Source organism: Cynara cardunculus (assembly GCF_001531365.2).
Source record: "Cynara cardunculus var. scolymus isolate 2C chromosome LG 9, CcrdV1, whole genome shotgun sequence".
Classification (NCBI taxonomy): domain Eukaryota; kingdom Viridiplantae; phylum Streptophyta; class Magnoliopsida; order Asterales; family Asteraceae; genus Cynara; species Cynara cardunculus.
Genome location: NC_037536.1, coordinates 13,687,923 through 13,709,072, shown reverse-complemented (window position 1 = coordinate 13,709,072; position 21,150 = coordinate 13,687,923). Strand labels below are relative to the sequence as shown.

At 36.1% G+C, this 21,150-nt stretch overlaps 1 protein-coding gene across 1 annotated transcript; it reads left to right on the top strand.

The window, feature by feature from the left end:
* The first annotated feature begins 203 nt into the window (after nucleotides 1-203).
* LOC112518671 (piezo-type mechanosensitive ion channel homolog) lies at nucleotides 204-20,491 on the top strand. Its single transcript, XM_025126449.1, has 21 exons — nucleotides 204-252; nucleotides 868-948; nucleotides 3,194-3,350; nucleotides 3,483-3,640; nucleotides 4,409-4,565; nucleotides 4,672-4,858; nucleotides 5,067-5,182; nucleotides 5,666-5,750; nucleotides 6,871-7,086; nucleotides 7,193-7,370; nucleotides 7,798-7,926; nucleotides 8,011-8,184; nucleotides 9,425-9,652; nucleotides 9,777-11,297; nucleotides 11,384-13,845; nucleotides 13,924-14,319; nucleotides 15,443-15,601; nucleotides 16,683-17,186; nucleotides 18,211-18,355; nucleotides 19,307-19,451; nucleotides 20,356-20,491. The coding sequence occupies exons 1-21, from the start codon at nucleotides 204-206 to the stop codon at nucleotides 20,489-20,491; spliced, it is 7,383 nt and encodes a 2,460-aa protein (XP_024982217.1).
* Nucleotides 20,492-21,150: the final 659 nt, after the last annotated feature.

The following is a 21,150-nucleotide window of genomic DNA, read 5'->3' as shown; positions in this document are numbered from 1 at the left end:
TTCCATTCGAGATCTAAATTTTCTTTTGAATTTGAGTTCAAACTGTTAGTTTAGAGAAATCAAAACCAATACGTGAGAAAAGAAGCTTCTTCTCGACTCAATTCTGTCGAATTTTCAGCCCGCCAAGAAAAATTCCACTGAAAAGCTGATTAAATCATCAACTGATGATATGAACGATCTGATTTCGACCTTACGAGTCAACAATGAGGGTATTAGTCGGTGGATTTATGTTGGCTTTGCTACTATTTACAGGTAACATTTTTGTTTCTTCGTTATCTTAAATTAATCAAGCAAGTTTTATTTGAAGATCATCTGAAAGTGACGAAGAATGTGGATTGTTCATGCACGGCGTTTGATTTCATTACTTGAATTAATGTAGATGCCTCGGGTTTATCATCAAATTACACATAATAGTTATATGTTTTCTCTATCTAAGCTTATATTATGAGATCACTGGCAAGCACGGACTCCTGAGAACCTAATTAGCTTCAGGTTTTGAGATTCAAGTTGATGCATGATATCTGTAGCTGCGGCATTGTTAGTGATTATGTTAAGTTATTGTCGATTCAAATGGTAATGATAAGTGAGTTCCAATTGATTTAGATTTATCTTCAGTTTTTGAGATTCAAGTTGATGCAATGATATCTGTAGCTGCGACATTGTTAGTGATTGTGTTAAGTTATTGTCGATTCATATGATAATGATAAGTGAGTTCCAATTGATTTAGATTATTGGTACAATTAACTGTGAGTCAGCGCGGGGGTAAATGTTTATGGAATTCTAAACTTCTGATGTTTAAATCTTCCTAATATAAGGTTTATTTTGATTAAATTTCTATATATATGCTCATCCTTTCTGTTTCTGCAGCCGCTTTAATGAATTGGAGTTTGATATCTCTTGGGAACTTGCTAGCTTCTCTACTTATTCTATTCGTTCATCTGGAAAAAGGTACTAGTATGTGTTTTAAAGATAAAGTTGATCATTCATCTTCGTTGTCATAGTATCAAGTATGTTAAACTGCTGCTACATTGTTATCATCAGTCTCGCATTGTAAATAGGTAGTGCATCGAAATGCATCATTTAATGTTGCATTTAATCTAATATGATTTATTTCTATTTCAAGGATTTAGGCATTAAATTTTTTTGTTTGAAGTTAACCATTGAAAAGAAGGGTGTTTCTTATAGCTATTAGTTTGATTGGTTATATATTCGTGTTGGTGCAACATTGTGGGAACTTGGGTGGATTAGGTCAGGAAGAACCATTTTTATCTTGGTTTTTGTTTTCACTGACTAGCCACATGGTACGAGATATGTAGTATTGGATGTCTTTCCGGGAAAAAGAAGGCTCAACTATTCCAGGACTCTAGCATGGTGTACCCTTTCCATGGATGGTGGTTCCAGGTGTACATTAGATCATTATGCTAGTGATGTTCTAAGATACCTAGATCATTAGCCTAGTTAACAAATATAATGATTTCTCCCATACATTCGCCTTTAATGTTCAGATGACAGATCTTCAATTATGCTTGAGAATTAGGAAACAGTTGGACAATTCAGTAGATTTTTGTATATCTTCAAATATGTGGAGATAATGGGTGATGTGTAAAAGTATGAAAATACTCAAAATAGTCATTATAGTTGCTCCTCTAGTTGATGACCAAACTGCTATCCTTTCACAAACACTAGCTTCTCAGAGTAAGGATGATATTCTTTTTGAAGCTGCACCAAGTTTGCGATTTCTTTTGTATGTATACATACGACCTGCCTACCTTTACTAGTAACCAAGAAAAGTTTATTCACCTATTACTCACTACCACTCTCCTCCGTTCTGCTTCACTTGGTCATGTTTTCCAAGTCTTTTTCCTAATGGTACCCAATAATTTGGATCAAGTTTATAAACCAAAGATGTCCTAAACTATGATGCTGCATACCAAATTACATTTCACCATCGCATAGTTTCTCCCCTCCCTTCCCTTGGCTTCCTAAGTTTCCATGCAACCAAATTTAAGGTTAATTTGAGTATGCAAAAGAACTTTCAAGGCTTGTTCCTTGTCACAATTGTTGAACTTTGTGATAGAAAACAACCACACATACTGCTGTTGTATGCAACTTGCATAGGCGAGGCCTTCCAAGTCGCATGATTGCATGAAAAATGAATCAACTTTAGGTACACTGCAATCGACTTGTTAAGTGACTTGATCCAATTGCATGAGAAGTCATGTGGATGTTGGGATACTTTGGCTACATTACACGCGATATGTTACGCGATTTTGTTTATTGTCGCGTTTTGACTAGGGTGCCAAGTGACTTGTTAGGTGGCTTGCTTCTAGTTGTGTCCAAAGTCGCCTACAGGAATTTGAGGAACCAAGATAGATCCAAAGCAACGTCTAAAGTCGCATACGAGCTTTGGATCAATAATAGACTGCTAGGTCCAATTTATTGTTGCTGCTTTTGTGAGAATTGAAACATTCCATTGTAAATAGAGAAGAACAAATTTCTAAGCACTTTGTTTGATAGTTTGTGAGATTATTGATCGTTAGTTTTCGTTCTCTCTGATTTGTAATCCTCGTTTGATTCATGAAATACGATTGGCCTTCTTTCCGTCTGGCTGTACACTATCACATCGACAGTGGAACCATGTAAGTCTGTGTCATATTTGTGTTGCTTATTGTCATTTTCGTCGTGTGGTTGCATTTGTTTCGCTATTGAATTAGGCATTTTGACGTTCATGTTAGATTCAATCAATTTTTGTTTCCATATTTGTTGTTGAGTTGGTTCTTGTATCTGATCATTGGGATACGAGGTTTTTGATCCCGATCATGACTTCTTAATACTTTTTTAGTCAACTATCTCCCCAAAGATTATATGTTGACCGATGAAGATATATGGTGTCAATTGGATCTTTTGGAGCTTAACAGTACCTTGTATAAAATCTATGGCCCCATGTTTCCTATTAGGAACACACCTACAATAAAATCCAACCAAGATTTATTTCATATCCTTGTTATTTCTGGATAGTCAGATACATTAGGACTGCTTAACAATCTTTAAATTGTATGAAGGCAAGCTCCAATTCCTAGCTGCATTCTTTAAGCATTATAACAAATGTGTCTGGCAAAACATTTCTTTATGGTGTATCTGTTTAACAATTGATACCATGTCAAGCTTACTTAGATTATTTTGCTTTTTGTAGGATTTCACTCAAGGGGGAGAGTGGTGCTATGGTTTATTGTTGTTTTCTCACTTGTTGCTATCCTTTCACGAGTGACTTTTCTTTTGGCATGGGCCATTTGGTGTGGAAGATGCAGTGCAGAAGAACCTCTGTGGGCGAAGATAATAGGATTCAAGATGTGAGATTTTAGTTTCTATCTCAATACTATTATCAACATCAACTACTCTTGCTAAATTTTCAATCTCGTCAGCTTCAGCTGCTCTTGCTATGTTTAATCTGTTATGCATGCTAATGAAGTATGTTTTTGCAGAGTCCAATCATGGAAATCGCCAATAGTAATTTATCTTTTGATCTTGCAACTATTAGCGGCGTTCAGTGCTTTTACTGAACTCCATGAAATCAGATTACATTTGTTCACATGGGCATCTTCATTTTTGGAAAGTCTAGCAACAGCTGTAGAGCAAATAGGTTGGTACAACTTGATAAATTTGAAGCTTTGCTTGATGATTTCTCTCTGACATACCAAGCCTCAACTTTGCATTTTCTTAACACGTCTTGATCTTCTTCAATTTTGACACATGAGAACTGAACCGTGGAATGCCTATTGCATTATTAGTATGGCATTAAGAATTGTCATCTGTGATTAGAAGATAATTTTCCCGTTTGCTGTGGCTTACCCTTCTGGTAAAGGTGTAAATTTGGAGGGCACTGAGATATGACCCTTCTCTAATACTTCTGTCACTCAGGTGCTTCAACAGTCTATTTATCAAGAAAGTTCTGTTATTGGATACTTAACTGATTATGGGGCACCAGATGGTAGAACTTCTTTGTTTTTGTCATTTATATGGTTTATTATCTTGCTAATTTGACATATTTCAGAAGTGATGTTGCTGTGCTCAACTTTGTTACTAAATTGTACCCTCGAAGCTAGCATGTAGTCTGTATTCTGCTACGTTAATTGCTTTCTTCATGGATGCTTAACACATTTACAATCCTCTATTCTTTACCTTCCATAGTTGTTGCATAAGCTGAAAAATAGAGAACGATATGGGTTGTTTTGAGATAAGAGTAGTCTAAGGTTTGCTTTTCCTAGTTAAATTTCTGTGGTGGTTGTATGGTTGTGTATATCAAGATAAAAAAATGATGCTAGTTTTTTGTTTGACTTAACTTGAGTTCTTAGGATTTGATGTCATAATTGACTGGAATTTTTCTGTCCCCATTTGACACGTATGGAAGGTTCACATGTGAAGGTTGCTTTCTTCTTGCTGTTGCCAGCAGTTCAGTTGGTTGTGGGTATCAGCAACACTTCTTGGGTTTCTTTGCCATTTTTCATTTCTAGTTGTGTGGGTCTTGTGGATTGGTCCTTAACAAGCAACTTTCATGGCCTCTTCAGGTGACTTTATAGTAGTTTTTGATAATCCTAGTACAATGATATTGATTCTTGTTGTATCAAGTATCATACATTAATTTTGCTTGCTTTTGCTTACATTGTCATGAAGATGGTGGAGACCTCTTTGGCTGTACGCGGGCTTCAATATTTTCTTTCTCTACGTCTATCAGCTCCCACCACGATTACCTAAGTTCTTGAATGTGATAGGTGATTTCATCGGTCTATACAGAATCTCTTCAGCATCTGATTGGACACAAATTTGTTCTGGTCTTTCGCTGATCATATTTTTCTTCGGGGTACACCCCTTTCCAGGAACTTGTAGGGTATTTTTTTTAGTTTTTAATTCGTTCAACATTTAATTTTGGGGTACACATTTTTCCGGTATATAAGTCTCTATTGTTTGGTGTATTTCTATTTAACTACCCATGTAGAGGACTGTAAGTTATGCTACTTTACCTTACGAAGCTTTGGTATAGTTTATAAATTTGTGCAGCATTTACGCAGTTATCTTTTGTCAAGATTGACTTGGAGGAAATGAATTTCATCATGTCCATGAGAGAAGGCAACTTGACCGAACATCTTCTTCCATCAATGAATTCTTTTTTCATTCGTGAATCAAGGTAATTGATTTGAAATATGATGCAAAATCCATCTATTTCATTATCATACTGAATATATTTCCTTGTCATCAATAGTGCATTTGCTGGACAAGAGAAAGTCGGTATAGATTACCAGCCAATTGTTGGGGTTAGCATAAAAAATTTGCATTATTACATTGAAATGTGCTGCACTAAGTTTTTGTTGAACAGCTATTGTATTGTCATTTTAAATCTCTATGAGATGTACAGTCGATATAATTTCAAATTTTGTAAAAAAAAACACCATTTGGATGACTGCTGCCCAGATTTTGTGCAACTACATAATTATGTGTGTATCACTGAGATTCACATCCAAAGTCATCTCAATGGAGATAACTGAAATTCCTGTTACTTGTTTGTCCAAACTAGCTTCTACTTAAGAATGTGAACATGTCAATTTATTTACTCACACACAGATCTATCAAGGTTTTCTAGAGATATAATTTAATGCAATGTCATTTGTAGACCTGGTGAACGGGACACCAATCTTCTGTTAAGGGGTGCAGTTTTTCGTACATTCAGCATCAACTTCTTTACCTATGGTGGCCCGGTACATATCCTAAACTGCACATACTCATTATCTTTTGATATATAACAGACAAGCGTTTGAATAATTTATATCTAATGATTATTTTAACAAATATTGCCCCTAGTTTTTGGCATGGCCATTTTAATATCTTCTCAAAATTTCATATAATAGAACCAAATCCTGTTTCTGGAAGTATCAAATGCTCTTATAGTCCTATGTACTACTACGATGTAAAGTTCTACAATAAACATTGAACAGAAGGTTTGGCCTAAATTAATCACTAAGCTTAGCTTGTAAACATGAATTTAGAATTGGACCTAGTTAATCTGAGTACTACATTGGCACGACCATTCTAATAACTTCTTAAGGATTTCATAAAACAGAACAAAAATATTTTTCTGGGAAGTCTCAGATGCTCTCATATACTACCATGATGTAATGTTCTACAATAAACAGAACGATAGACAGAGGGTTTGGTCCTAAATCATCACTAGGCTATGCTTGCAAAGAATTTAAAATTACCTCAAAACTAAGTGATTGACCAATAAATGCACATGGTATCTGGCATGTTTGGAGGTCAATGACATGATCTAAGTGAGTCTGGAAATCAATAGGTAACTAAATCTTCTCAACAGACTATAGCTGCAAAAAGAATGCAAATTTCTTGTGGTAGTTCTACCAAAAAGAAAGGGTTCAAGGAGGTTACTTGATGCCTTGATCCTAATCTAGGTAAAGTCTGATTTTTCTCCGCAAAATCCAACTCAGAACTCAGAAGTATGTAAGTTTGTGATGCATTCATTTATGATATTGCATATACTCCAATCAACTCTTTGGCTTACACCTCCATCTTCACCTTTAAAAGCTGTTATGGTCGCATATATCGATGTGCTTCTACAGTATTTATGATGCTAAGATTTTCTTCTACAAACGCTGGATCAACTGTCTTTGGATCTATACTGTTGACCAGAACATGGGATTGTCTTAATATCTTATATGAATCTTTTTATTTTGTAATTGTACCAATTTCCCCCATGATTGTTGCTTCCTTGGCCTAGATACTGTATTCTGGTTTCAGGTTGAGTTGAGCATGTCGAATATCTTTCGGCTTATTTGTTAAATTTTTCAGTGATGAAATTGACAGGTCTCCTTGTTTGCTCTTGCTTTATGGAGCTTCTATTATGCAAGCATATGTGCATTTGGATTACTTGGATATGTCGGCTACGTTATATTTTCTTTCCCATCCTTGTTTCATTTGCACCGGCTAAATGGGCTGCTCCTTGTCTTCATTCTTCTGTGGGCTGTTAGCACATATATTTTCAATATAGCCTTTTCATGCCTGAACTGGAAAGTCGGAAAGGTAAGTTTTACTAAAGTGACTGCCTCTTTTCTTGAGGTTTATTGTTCCCTTTTGTGAAAAATCTGACCCATACCAGCTTTTTTATTGTCCTAAATTGCATAAGCAGGACACAGAGATTTGGGAAATGGTGGGGTTGTGGCATTATCCTTTTCCTGGCTTCTTTATCCTTGCTCAGTTTTGTCTTGGAGTTTTAGTTTCCCTTGTTAATCTTGTGAACAACTCTGTTTTCCTGTACATCTCTGATGAGGTCCACCATACTGACGATGTGGACCCTGCTCCGGAAGGTGAGTAGATGCTTACGTTTTACTAATTGGTAACTGATAATCTTTCCTTCTAGGTTTTAAACTGAAAGAATAGTTAAGCCTCTTTATCACATCTACATGGCCTGCATTTCTTTTTTGGGGGGGACTAAGCGATGCATAACTTTCCCATTAATAGCCACCATCCTGCTGTTGTAGATTCATACAGAAGATTTTTCTAGTTTGTTTGCAGTTCTATGTGATTTGAACTTTCTTCTTACACAACTCAGACGGTTTGAGCTGAATCCTTATTTTCTTGTAGTAGATGTGCATGCCTTTCGTTTTGTGCTTTATGCTTTCCTTTTTGTCATCAATAGTTTCTCATTTCTCACTGAATGTGGAACATTATACTTGATCAGTCGTTATTCTTATTAAAAGCACATGCTCGCCTTCTGAATCATCCTAATTGCAGTTGAAGAAGAAACAAAAGTGCTGATTGTAGCCACAATCGCTTGGGTACTGCGGAAATGCAATCGAGCTATCATGCTGGTGCAGATATTTCTCATTGCAATGAAGCCAGGTTTCATCCATGCTGTATATAGTACGTTTTCTAACGATATCATTTACTTTCTAATCCAATTATGGAGCCAGCTCTTATAAGTGCTAACATTTATCTGTGCTTCAGTGATATTCTTTTTCCTATATTTATTGAGCCACCGCATCAGCACAAGAGTGCAACAATCCCTACTTCTTCTGTGTGAGATTCATTTCGCGATCTTGTACACTCTCCAGATAACTCTGATCTCTGGAGTAAGGGAGAAAAGTGAGACCACAAGTTGGGAAATTTTATCTCAATTAGGTATCATCTATTTCTAATTGGTTCACTTTAAAATACTTCAGTAGCATGGCAAGCTACGGGTTTCATTTTCTTAATAGACTTTTGTGACATCACTAGTTCAAAACAACAGACTTACCAAATAATTTTCAAATCACCTTACTAAGGATTTATAAGACTCATAATTCTAATTCATAACCAATGTAGCGAGGAATTGTCGCAAACTCTCTCACTTAAATTCCATACATCCTTGTTAGACCTATATAATACTCAAATGACCCATATCAGTACTCTCACGAGATGTATGAGTCCAAGAAATCACTTGTCACGTCCCGCAAGAATGTTCCTTGAGAAGCCACATTACTAAATACTCCACGCTGTTCTAGGGTTTATATGTATCTAATCCTTCTATGCAAATATCAAAGTAGAACATTCTAGACTTGTACATACTACATAGAGGCATATAAATAGATGGTAGTTCCTTGTTTGTAAAGCACCAAGAGATTGTTGATGAAAAATGATAATTATATACGATAAAAAAATGTAATATATAAACTTTTACAAAATAATTTTTTAAGTTGGAATGGATCACTAATGAACAACAAAAAAGGTGAGATCGGGTTGGAGTTGAAGATTGTGTAGGTGGAGGGTTGGATTGTGGTCATGGGCGGAGCCACCGTGGAGCCAAAAGTGGCATTGGCTCCCCCTCAAACTTAAAAAATAAATTTTGATATAGTCTCAAACCTCAATTACCCACTTGAAACTTTATTTATTCGAATCAAGTTCTTTTTCTTTCTTTATAAATGTCAAGTTTTCTAAAGGTTCTAAAATAAACACGTTACTTTATTGAATACACAATTTTTTACGATAAATTTCATGTATTTTCAAAGAGCTTTTCTTATTTACATGGTTATCTATGCATATTGTATTTGTTTGTATAAATATAGACATAGTTATGTCATTTAGGTCACTAATGATTTTGAACTCTCTTTTACAACTAATTTTAGGGCAACTGTTTGATTCAAAAACATATGTATTTAATAGGATTTTCTCAACCTTAAAATCATGAATTTTCTTAATTTTTTCTAGGCATCCCCTAGATAAATTTTCTGGTTCCGCCCCTTATTGTGGTTAAATATAGTGTTAGTAGTACATTGCCCAGGACTTATAAGGAACTATTAATTCTAACTAGTAACCATTATCACACTCTTTTTACTAAGATTTTTTTGTTCTGTTAATAAGATCTATAGCCAAATTCATGCAGGTCTCCTTGAATGTGATAGCTCCTGGAGTTTTGTGGAAATAGCTTTGCTTGCATGTTTTTGTGCCATTCAGAAGCATGGTCACAAAGTTCTGTTTTCGTTCTCCGCTATTGTGCAGCACACACCTCGCCCACCAATTGGATTTAGCATTTTGAAAGCTGGTTTGAATAAGTCAGTTTTGTTGTCTGTTTACGCCAACAATAATGAAGATGATGATAACCCCTCCCAAGGTTTACGTTGATCCATCATTAAATTTAATGTCCCAATACAATGCCATCTAATATTTTAGTTTATCCTTTACTTCTTATATTTTGAACCTTTCTGATGATTGTATGTCCACATATCTTCTTTCAGAGAGAAAAGTGGCTTCATATCTCAGCGCGATAGGCCAGAAGTTCCTGTCATTGTATCGTTCATTTGGCACTTACATCGCATTTGTAACTATACTTATCACAGTTTACATGTCAAGGCCCAATTATGTGTCATTTGGGTACCTCTTTCTTCTCCTTTTCTGGATTACTGGTAGACAACTTGTTGAGAAGACAAGAAAGCGTCTATGGTTCCCATTGAAAGTATATTCAATTGTGATGTTTATTCTCATATATATTTTGAGCATCTTCCCCAGTTTTGAATCATGGATATCCACAAAAGTTGATATTTATACATATCTTGGCTACAATTCAGAAACATCAGTCTTTGAAAATGTTTCCGAATCCTTGGCGATAACAATCGCAATGCAACTTTACAGCTACGAGAGGAGACAAAACAGGTATCCTAACTTAGAGGACACAAATCGGCTGCAATTTGGGGTGATTGGGTTCATTAGAAGGCTTCTTATATGGCACAGTCAAAAAATTTTGTTTGCTGCTATGTTCTACGCCTCAATATCTCCAATAAGTGCATTTGGTTTCTTTTATCTTCTTGGAACCGTCTTCTGCTCGATTTTGCCAAAAGCGTCGAGGGTACCATCCAAATCATTTTTAGTTTACACAGGAGTTCTTGCGTCATCAGAGTATTTATTCCAGTTATGTGGGGACCAAGCTGCGATGTTTCCTGGGCAAAAGTACTCCGCTTTGTCTAACTTTCTAGGTTTAAAGGTATATCAGCCTGGACCTTGGGGGTTGGAAGCAGGTTTAAGGGCTAAGGTACTGGTGATTGCTGCATGTACCCTTCAATATAATGTCTTTCATTGGTTAGAGATGATGCCCAGTTGGCTTTCAGGTGTAGGTCAATGGGAAGAACCTTGCCCATTGTTTTTTTCTGAAGAAGATGTGTTACCAATTGCCTCCATTTCAAATGGAGATAACACTCCATCTGTTAAGAAAATGGGGTTGAGAACCAGCAGCTCATGGCCGCCAAACATCCAAGAATTGTCTGGTGATGCGGGTGTGGCACCAGGAATATCCAACAGTAGCAGCAGGCGATATATGCTCGGATCTTTCTTGGGAAGGGTTAACGAGAACCAAAAATGGAACAAAAAACAAGTTCTTTCCTTGAGAAAGGAGAGGTTCGATATGCAGAAGGCTTCCCTAAGGATATATTTGAAGTTTTGGATGGAGAACATGTTCATCCTCTTTGGCCTTGAGATTAACACGATTGTGTTGCTTCTTGCAAGCTTTGCTCTTCTTAATGCCATATCTTTGCTGTATATTGCATCACTTGCTGCTTGTGTTCTTCTAGGCCGGCAATTAGTACAAAGATCATGGTCGTTATTTGTCGTCTTGTTTGCTAGTGTTCTCTTACTTGAATATTTTGCTATTTGGAAGACTGAAAGGTCTTTAAGTGAACTTGCTCCAGGTGAGGCTACCTTGCATTGCCATGATTGCTGGAGGAATTCGGAATCTCATTTCAGCTATTGCCGATACTGCTGGCTAGGTACTGTCATCTCGATACCTATATCCTGACTGCCTACTTTGATGGTTTGCATTCTTCATTTTTGCTCACTTTCCTTTTTCGTGTAGGACTTGCTGTTGATGATCCAAGAGTGCTGATCAGTTATTTCCTAGTCTTCATGTTTGCATGTTTCAAGCTTCGAGCTGATAGATTTTGCAGTTTCTCGGGATCATATACATACCGCCAAATGATTTCTCAACGTAAGAATGCTTTTGTTTGGCGAGACCTCTCTTTGGAAACCAAAACCATTTGGACTCTTCTTGACTATTTGAGACTATACTGCTATTGTCATCTGTTGGATCTCGTGTTTGCCTTGATCTTAATCACTGGAACTCTTGAGTACGATATTTTGCATCTTGGATATCTTGCTTTTGCTCTAACCCTGTTCCGGCTGAGGCTTACGATACTAAAGAAAAAAAACAAGATCTTTAAGTGGTTGCGGATATACAACTTCGCAGTCATTGTTCTCTCTCTTGCATATCAATCCCCGTTCGTGGGTGCTTTTAATGATGGGAAGTGTGAAACCATAGACTATGTTTATGAGGTTATTGGATTTTACAAGTATGACTATGGATTTCGGATTACCTCAAGATCTGCGTTGGTTGAGATTATCATATTCATTCTGGTATCATTGCAGTCATACATGTTTTCCTCCCCAGAGCTCAATTATGTATTTCAATATCTTGAAGCTGAGCAAATTGGTGCCATCGTACATGAACAAGAGAAGAAGGCTGCATGGAAAACTGAACAGTTACAGCATATTCGTGAAGATGAGGAGAAGAAGCGTCAGCGTAATATGCAAGTCGAAAAGATGAAATCTGAAATGCTTAACTTACAGATTCAGCTTCACGCTACATGTCCCGTTCATGCTCATGGTAGTGATGATTCACCTCATTGTGAAGGTTTACGGAGAAGGAGAGCCGTCTCTCTAAATACAGATCATACCAATCAGAATGTCCACAAAGAGGAAGACATTTTTAAGAAACAAGAGTCAGATAGTAATGTGGACTTCGCATTTCCTTTCGACTTTCATGGAACTGAAAGCTATTCAGCACTTGGGTCTCCAAAACATTCACATCTTATTGAAGTCGCTGAGTTTGAAGAGGATGACACAGAGATAGAAAAGAAACACAAAAGCCTTAGGAGAGAAAGTACATTGATATCTGCTGTACAGTTGATAGGTGATGGTGTTTCTCAGGTACAGTCAATTGGCAATCAGGCAGTTTCCAACATAGCAAACTACTTGAATATCCCTCCARAAGATTTAGATTCAGATGACCCTACTTCACTTGCCGCGACTGGTAGACATAGTGAGACAGAAAGCCAAAATGGGAGTCGCATGGCTTCGAATCGTTCATCTTCTCTTCATTCTGAAAAAAGTAGAACTAGTTCCGATTCAGCAAGTTGTGGGAAAATATTTCAACATATATGGGGCCAGATGCAATCAAATAATGATGTCGTGTGCTATTGTTGCTTCCTGCTTGTATTTCTTTGGAACTTTAGCCTGCTTTCTATGGTGTATCTTGCAGCTCTCTTCTTGTATGCTCTATGTGTGAACACTGGACCTAATTATATTTTTTGGGTTGTAATGCTGATCTACACAGAGTTCTATATCTTGATTCAGTACGTATATCAGATCATCATCCAGCATTGTGGTTTCACCATCGAATCGATCTCTCTTCCAGAGTGGGGATTTCCCACAAACAGAATAACCTCTTCATTCGTTATCAGTTTGTTGCCACTTTTTCTAGTCTACCTATTTACCCTCATTCAGAGCTCTATAACTGCCAAAGACAGTGAACATATTTTCTCAACCGAGTTCAGCAGTCTTACAGGGAAAATTGTCAACCCTAAGGAGGTTCTTTTTAGTTCAAGCTGGAGAGAAAATACACAAAGGATGCTTCAGCTTGCAACAAATATTGCCAAACTGATCATTGGAAATTGTCTTAGATACTGGAAATCACTGACACAAGAAGCAGAATCTCCCCCTTACTTTATCCAGTTATCACTAGATGTTCATTCATGGCCAGAATACGGGATTCAACCAGCAAGCGTTGAATCTGGAGTAAACGAACTTCTTAGATTTGTTCATAATTCAAGATGCAAGGAATCAAACCCTGACACTTGCTCTTGTGCCAGTAATGTCGTAGTTCGCAGTATTGAAAAGAGTAAAGACAACCCGAATGTGGCCTTGGCTGTTTTTGAGGTCACATATGCATCCCCAAGGGAGGAATGTATTTTAGCCGAAAGGTACATGTCTCTGACGCCTGCAGCTGATGTAGCAAAGGAGATAGCAGAAGCCCAAGATGCTTGTCTTTCTAAACAACTAGGATTTCCATATTCTATTATCTCGATAATAGGGGGAGGCAAAAGAGAGATTGATCTATATGCCTATATATTCGGTGCGGATTTGGTTGTTTTCTTTTTGGTTGCCATCTTCTACCAATCTGTTATAAAGAACAAAAATGAGTTTCTAGACGTTTATCAGCTTGAAGATCAGTTTCCAAAGGAGTTTGTCTTCATGTTGATGGCAAGTTTCTTTTCCGTTTCATGGCTAACTTTTGCTCTTTTTTATGGCACATTTTAAAGTTCCACTACTTTTATGCAGGCTATCTTCTTCTTGATTGTCCTTGATCGTGTTATATATCTACGTTCATTCGCCACCGGTAAAGTGATCTTTTACATCTTTAACCTCATAATATTCACATACTCCGTCACCGAGTATGCCTGGAGTATGGAACCTTCACAGCATAATGCAGCAGGTTTGGCACTCCGTGCGATATATCTTACTAAAGCTATTTCTCTGACCCTGCAAGCGATGCAAATACGAGCAGGGGTTCCACATAAGAGCACTTTATATAGGCAATTTCTGACTAGCAGTATTTCTAGAGTTAATTATTTGGGTTGCCGGCTCTACCGTGCACTGCCGTTCCTCTATGAATTGAGGTGTGTTCTTGATTGGTCATGCACCACCACATCTTTGACAATGTATGACTGGCTCAAGGTTAGTATTTCCCCTCCTCTACACATTCCGTTTTTAGAGACAAACTAAATCATGTTTAGTGGATCTCTTTTGTCTTAGCTATTATGCATATTTTACTGATCTGCAGACAAACTATATCATGGTTACTGGATTTCTTTTGCATTTGCTATATATATATATACATAGGTTCATATGTGACTCATTGAAAAAATCCATTTGAATATGCATATATGAACCCATATGAATAATTTGTAACGCCGGTTCACATATGCATCTTCAAGTAAATTTTTTCAATTGTTCACCTATAAACCTTCCCTTAAACTTCCCTTCTTACCTTATCACGATATTTAGCCTTATTTGAACCGGCCCCTATATATTTACATATATACATATAATATATATATAGGGTTGGGTTCCGGTAGCAATTCAAAATTTCGTAGGAACTACTTTGTTAACGGAATTTCACAAATGTTAACATTTAACATTAAGGTATATTGACTTATGTTAACATTACCATGTTAACATATGCGAGGATGTTAACTTCTGTGAACCTCTGCTAACAAAATGGTTCTAGTGGTTCCTACAAAAAAAATCCTACATGATATATGTATATATATAGAGCAAGGATCATGTGAGAAGTTAAAACATTTTGCGAGAAGGGTGAAAGTCTCAATATCATATATGATTAGACTCCTTTGGGTGTTTTTAATCATATATGATTAAGCGTCTATGTTTGTCAATGCAACATGTGTTTAATCATATATGATTAAGCTTGTGTATCATGTGTGTAATCATATATGATATTGAAACTTTTCGTCTTCTCGCAAAATGTTTAACGTCTCGTTTGAACCTGACCCTATATATATGCATATTTTACCTGGCATATACATCGACTACATAACAAAATGCTGTTATGGTAGGTCAAGAAATTGGCCCTTCATGCCCCAAAGGATTTTTCATTTTCATTTTCATTTTCATCATTACACGAGTATGAGTGAGTTTTCACTGTTTGCCATGGGATTAAAGGCCTATGGCGTTGTTTCATCAGTTGCATGCTCTATTGCAAGTATTTTCTTTTGCTGTGCAAGTTGCTTGGATGAGTGTTCTTTATATAAACTGATATCTGTTAATTTTCCGGTTATAGTTGGAGGACATAAATGCAAGTTTGTACCTTGTCAAATCTGATGCAGTTCTGAACAGGGCAGATCATAGACAAGGAGAGAAGCAGAAGAAAGTTACTAAATTTTGCAATGGCTTATGCTTATTCTTTGTATTAATCTGCGTCATCTGGGCTCCTATGCTTGTAAGATATTTCCCTTTTGATCTCCTTGAGTCGTTTTCATCTCAGTAGAATAGTCTGGGCTTAAGCTTGGTAGAATAGAACCTGACCTGCTTTCTTGCTTGACTTTCTTACTGATTGTACCTACATGTTTAAGTTCTTATATACATTAATCCACTTGTATTACATATTTTACCTTATTATATTGTCTGCTTGCACATCATTGAATCGTGCACATACAATCGAATCTTATTCTACCTGTTATATTTCCGGATTACCTGTCATATTACCTACCTTATTACCTCTCTCGACAATTCTGCACACATCCTACCCCTCCCAAACCCTTCTTTCGAGTGAGATATATTGGTTTCATTTGGATAGAGTGGGCAAATTCTTCAGTTTACGTATTATATCTGGGGCCTAAGCTCCGTAGATTAACTGGTTGCTGTTCTTCTGTACCTCAAAATTTATATCATATAAGCAATATGAGGCACCATGGAATTGTCGATTAAATGCAAAAATTGTCCACCTTGGAATCCTTTAGAACTATCTCCGTTGTCCCTAACATTTGATGTCTATAAATCCCTTTAGACTGGCCAGAATCTATCTACTTATATATAAGTATGAAGACTTCATATCCATTTTGCCAAGAGTACCCTCGATGAAAACATTCATGAAGTATCTCACAGTTGTCAAAATAATCCTTGCATGCCTATAGAGGAAGGTGTTAAGTTGTAATTGTTTCTCAGTATCTTTGTGCTTGAACAACTACTAGCCATTTATTTCAAAGCATAGATAGACTAACTATGAAGCCAAAAGAAATTATAGAGTATGCGACTAAAAACAATCATAAGCGATGAACTCACCTGGAGTTCCAGAACATGAATGGCATCTTTCCATGTCCTCCTTTTGAAAGCCAACTTCTTAGAGCATCTCCTACAGCTTCTTAGAAAGCCAAACTCTGGGTGGGATATACTGGGTTGGTTTGGTTTGGTTTGGTTTGGTTTGGCTCGGCTTGTAGAAATACAAGGGAAAATATTGCACTAATAATGAGATGCTTAAGCTTAAACAATTTGCTAATATTTGTTGGGATTTTCACTTGCAGATGTATAGTAGTGGTAACCCGACAAACATAGCAAACCCGATTAACGATGCCAGCGTTCAGTTTCATATAAAGACAAATGGTGGACGGTTGATGTTATACGAGACAACTCTATGTGCAATTACACCATGGAATGTGTTGAGACGTTTTGTTGATCTTGACCCTAATAATTATCTTGATTCATATAATGTGGATGATATTCAAATGATATGTTGCCATGCTGATGCCATTAGTTGGTGGCTTGTTCCTGATGCTATTCAAAGAAGATTCATTCAGTCTCTTGATATGGCCATGGATATGAAATTCTCTTGGGTACTCACACGAGACCGTCCTAAGAACAAAGAAGTTGTAAAATACGAACAAACAATACAACGATCAGATCTTCCCAAACCATCGGACCTCGAGAATGTTCTTAATGGTTCCAGCGACAGCTTTAGAATAAATAACACTTTTCCAAGGTACTTTCGAGTAACTGGTTCTGGGGATGTCAGACTCTTCGACCAAAAGGTACATACATACATGCTCTATATACATACATGCATGCTTTATATGCATGCATACATACATATATGCTTTATATACATACATACACACATGCTTTATCTGTATCTGATCTCTCTATCTCATCCACAACCATTGTGGAATGGTATAAAATTCACATGTCCGCTGACTCCATGTCCCATCACTGTCCCACCAATCATGTGAAGATACGTTAGTATCTTAAGTAATTCATCTTTGTATTCATATTCTTCTATAAAGTAATGACGTGCCTTCACATGATTGGTGGACATGGAATTTGGGGACGGGTGATTTTTATACCCTTGAATGGACGGATTTCCATCAAACTCATTTTAGGGTGGCCAAAATGAATACCGATCTTGGATGAGTTTCCAGAATCCGCTAGAACTTTAAAACACTCCCACATGCTTGGAATCCAACTATACATAGAGCCATATGTCATCTCATATGGGCATGTCGTCTTCTAATATTTCTATATGGATTTGTTAAAAGGGGAAAATGCAACAAAAAACAAAAGAATGATCGATCAATTTAACAAAGTTTCAAATTTTCCTCTGGCTCACAAATGGAGATCAACCTACGCACGGCACCGTAGTTTCAACACCATATAAATGGAAATTACAAAATGGTGAAATATATTGCGGAATGTTGCATGAAAATGCAACAAAGTTTGGTTTAGTTCTTATTTAGTGTAACGGAAAAAATTCTTAAAATTTCTATTTTGTTCCCATTTTGGGTTTTTGATGGTATTCTGCTAATACTGTAGCATTTCATGACATGAATATCCATTTTCCTTAGCTTACTAAAGGGTTCTATAGAATGAACTTGTTGAATGCTATTAAATGTTACAAGATCAACAAGTTATCAGTCAAAATAGGTACAAAATAGAAAATTCTGAAATAGAAAAATTATTTGAATGTGAACTAAGACAAACTTTGCGCTTGTTAAAAAGATTCACTGTGAGCAGTTGGCCTGTGAAGTTTTAAGAATGCCAAATGCTGTTATTTTACAGGCAGGCGGTGTGGACGCAAAACTTCTCCTGAATCGTCGAGGGGATTCAGAATGGTGGTCCTTTTTCGATATTGATTGGTTCAATTCAAATGTGTGTGGAGATTTGATGGGCCCCAAGGCCATTGTCGTCTCAGAGGAAACACCACGTAAGTCTTGCATAATTGAATTGAAATTATATATACTCATTTACAAACTCAATAAATAGTACAAACTTACAAGCCAGTTTTCATGTGTTATATGTAAAAGATCTCCGAAAATTGTGTCAAAGGTTACTCGAAATAAGAAAAATGTGATTCCAGACAAAGCAATATTCGTACAACCAAATTTTTTCAGATTGGAACTCTTAATTCTTGTTCTTTATCTCTCAAATATCTATTTTTAGAATCAACTATTTCACATATGAAACAACGCTTGTGAAAATGCAATATATATATATATAGTGTTGTTTTATATGTGAAACGTTCAAGACTGTTCTGTGTGTGGAAAAAACAGGCTCACACGTTTCACATATGAAACAACACTATGCCAAACATTGTATTTCCTCACCTTTTGTTTCATACTCATGTAATTTGTAAATTTGTACAAATAATTGGTTTTGTAAAAGAAAGGAACTAGACATATAAGAGAGAGAAGGGGGGGGGGGGAGTTCAATTGCAAACTGGGACAAATGATAACGTGAAGTTTTTACAACATTTATAATAAAGTCTTGGAATACGTGACGCGCTCTCGTTTGTCTCCTGATTCACAGTGAACCTACCTATATACATAATATATATATATATATATATATATATATATATATAGACTTGGGATCATGTGAAACCAACAAGTTTTCATTAGACCACTTTTTTATACTTGAAACTTCACAGTAAAACGCTGTGAAGGTAACCTTCATAGTGTTTTTGTTGTAAAAATAACCTTCACAGTGTTTTTTGTTGTGAAGGTTCGGCTTTTTTTTTTACTTTTGCAGGGTTTTGCTGTATCTCACTTGAACCCAACCCTATATATATATATATATATATATATATATATATATAGTAACATTTATAAAATAATGATTAACTATTGATGATGTTTTTCTTCTTTGTGAATGTAAGAGGGGCTTCTTGGTGAGACGTTGAGCAAATCCAGTATATGGGGTCTCTACATTACATTTGTGTTAGCAGTTGGTCGCTTCATAAGGCTTCAGTGCTCTGACTTGAGAATGAGAATCCCATTTGAAAACCTTCCCTCTTGCGACAGGTACCCTCTAAAACAAATCCATACATACACCTCTCCACAATTTATAAATACACTTTCTTTGGACCTTTTTTCCAAACATAAAATGGGACCCACAAGCAAAAAAAACAAGCTTTTTGTCTTTTGTGAGATTTTTTCACAAGCTTAAGTGGCCAAAAGCTATTCAAAAAACTTCATTGTGGATGCTCTAAGAAACAAACCGAGATAATATTTTGGACAAAATGCGTTAACATTCAATGTAGTTGCACATAGTTCATTCTTATTGTAATCAATAACATTCTTTCTCAATCAATGTGACAAAGTTTCAAAAAATTATTTAATATTAACAAAGGTTTGACACTTTCTATTTTTACTCATTTTGACATGCTGATGTCGTCACATTCACTTTGCTGCAACCTCTTTTGTAAGCATTTCCTAATGCGTCAAAATGCTAATGTCTTGATTCAGAGACACATCTAGATTTTTTTTAGGTGGTAATATCATTTTACTATAAAAAAAACAAAAATGATATTTTTCATAAAATAATCTTTGGTCTATAGGTTAGTTTTTTGTTTTTCATACGTGGGATCGTGTGTTCAATTCTTTTATTGCAAAAAAATTTAGAAACATAATAAAATCTGAAATTAAAAGCTAAAAACTAAGGAAAATGACACAACGTCATGCAAACCAACTTTACCAATGAAAACTTGTGTCATATTTCAAAATATATACTTTTGTACAAAATAATACGGTAGCATCTTTCACGACCCTATAAATGTTTACACTATGACGAAGGAACGAAACGGCACGTATCTATTAAAGTTGGTCCGTCCCTGTAAGTCATCAAATTCTACAACATCAACAGCTCAAAATTTGTTGGATTTTATGGCAATGTTTTTCACCATTTTGTGGGTGGTTTGGTGTGTAGGTTGATTGCAATTTGTGAGGATATATATGCTGCTAGAGCTGAGGGGGAGCTGGTAGTGGAGGAGGTTTTATATTGGACATTGGTGAAAATATACAGGTCACCACACATGCTGCTAGAATACACCAATCCTGATTGAAAGAAATCACAATGGTAAGTTCTTTTTCTTTTTTTAGTAGAGAAAATACATCTATGAGTAAATTATGGTTTTTGTCTTTGTGGTTTGGTAATAATTTGGATTTTCATTCATGTGGCTTATAAATTGCGATTTTTTATGGTTTATAATTTATTGTTATTTTCATTTCTGAACTAATTCCTACCTTTTAAGTACAAAGGACCAAAATAGTAAAAAATTATAAACCACGAGGACTGAAACAATAATAAATTGTAAATCATATGGACGAAAATAACAATGAATTACAAATTATAGGGATGAAAATTACAATTATTAACAAAACCACAAGGACGAAAAACTTAATTTACTCTAGATTTATTGATAGTTAATGTTAGGGTACGTTTATTAATGTTGCAAAATGTATAGTGTATATATATCCATCAGATGAGCAGCCAGCTCATAGGGTTGTAATCTAGATTGTATCACTCAGTCTTTTTTTTTTCTTTTTTGAATATATGATATTTATATACGACAAATGCAACAAATAAACTTACATACCCTCCTTACTTATGGTGGGGTTTGAACCCCTGACCTCTTAGGAGGCCAAAATCTACGATACCGCTAGGCCAAAGGCTTTTTGGTTCATTTAGTATTTGCATGCATTTTCTCCCTTCCAATTCTTT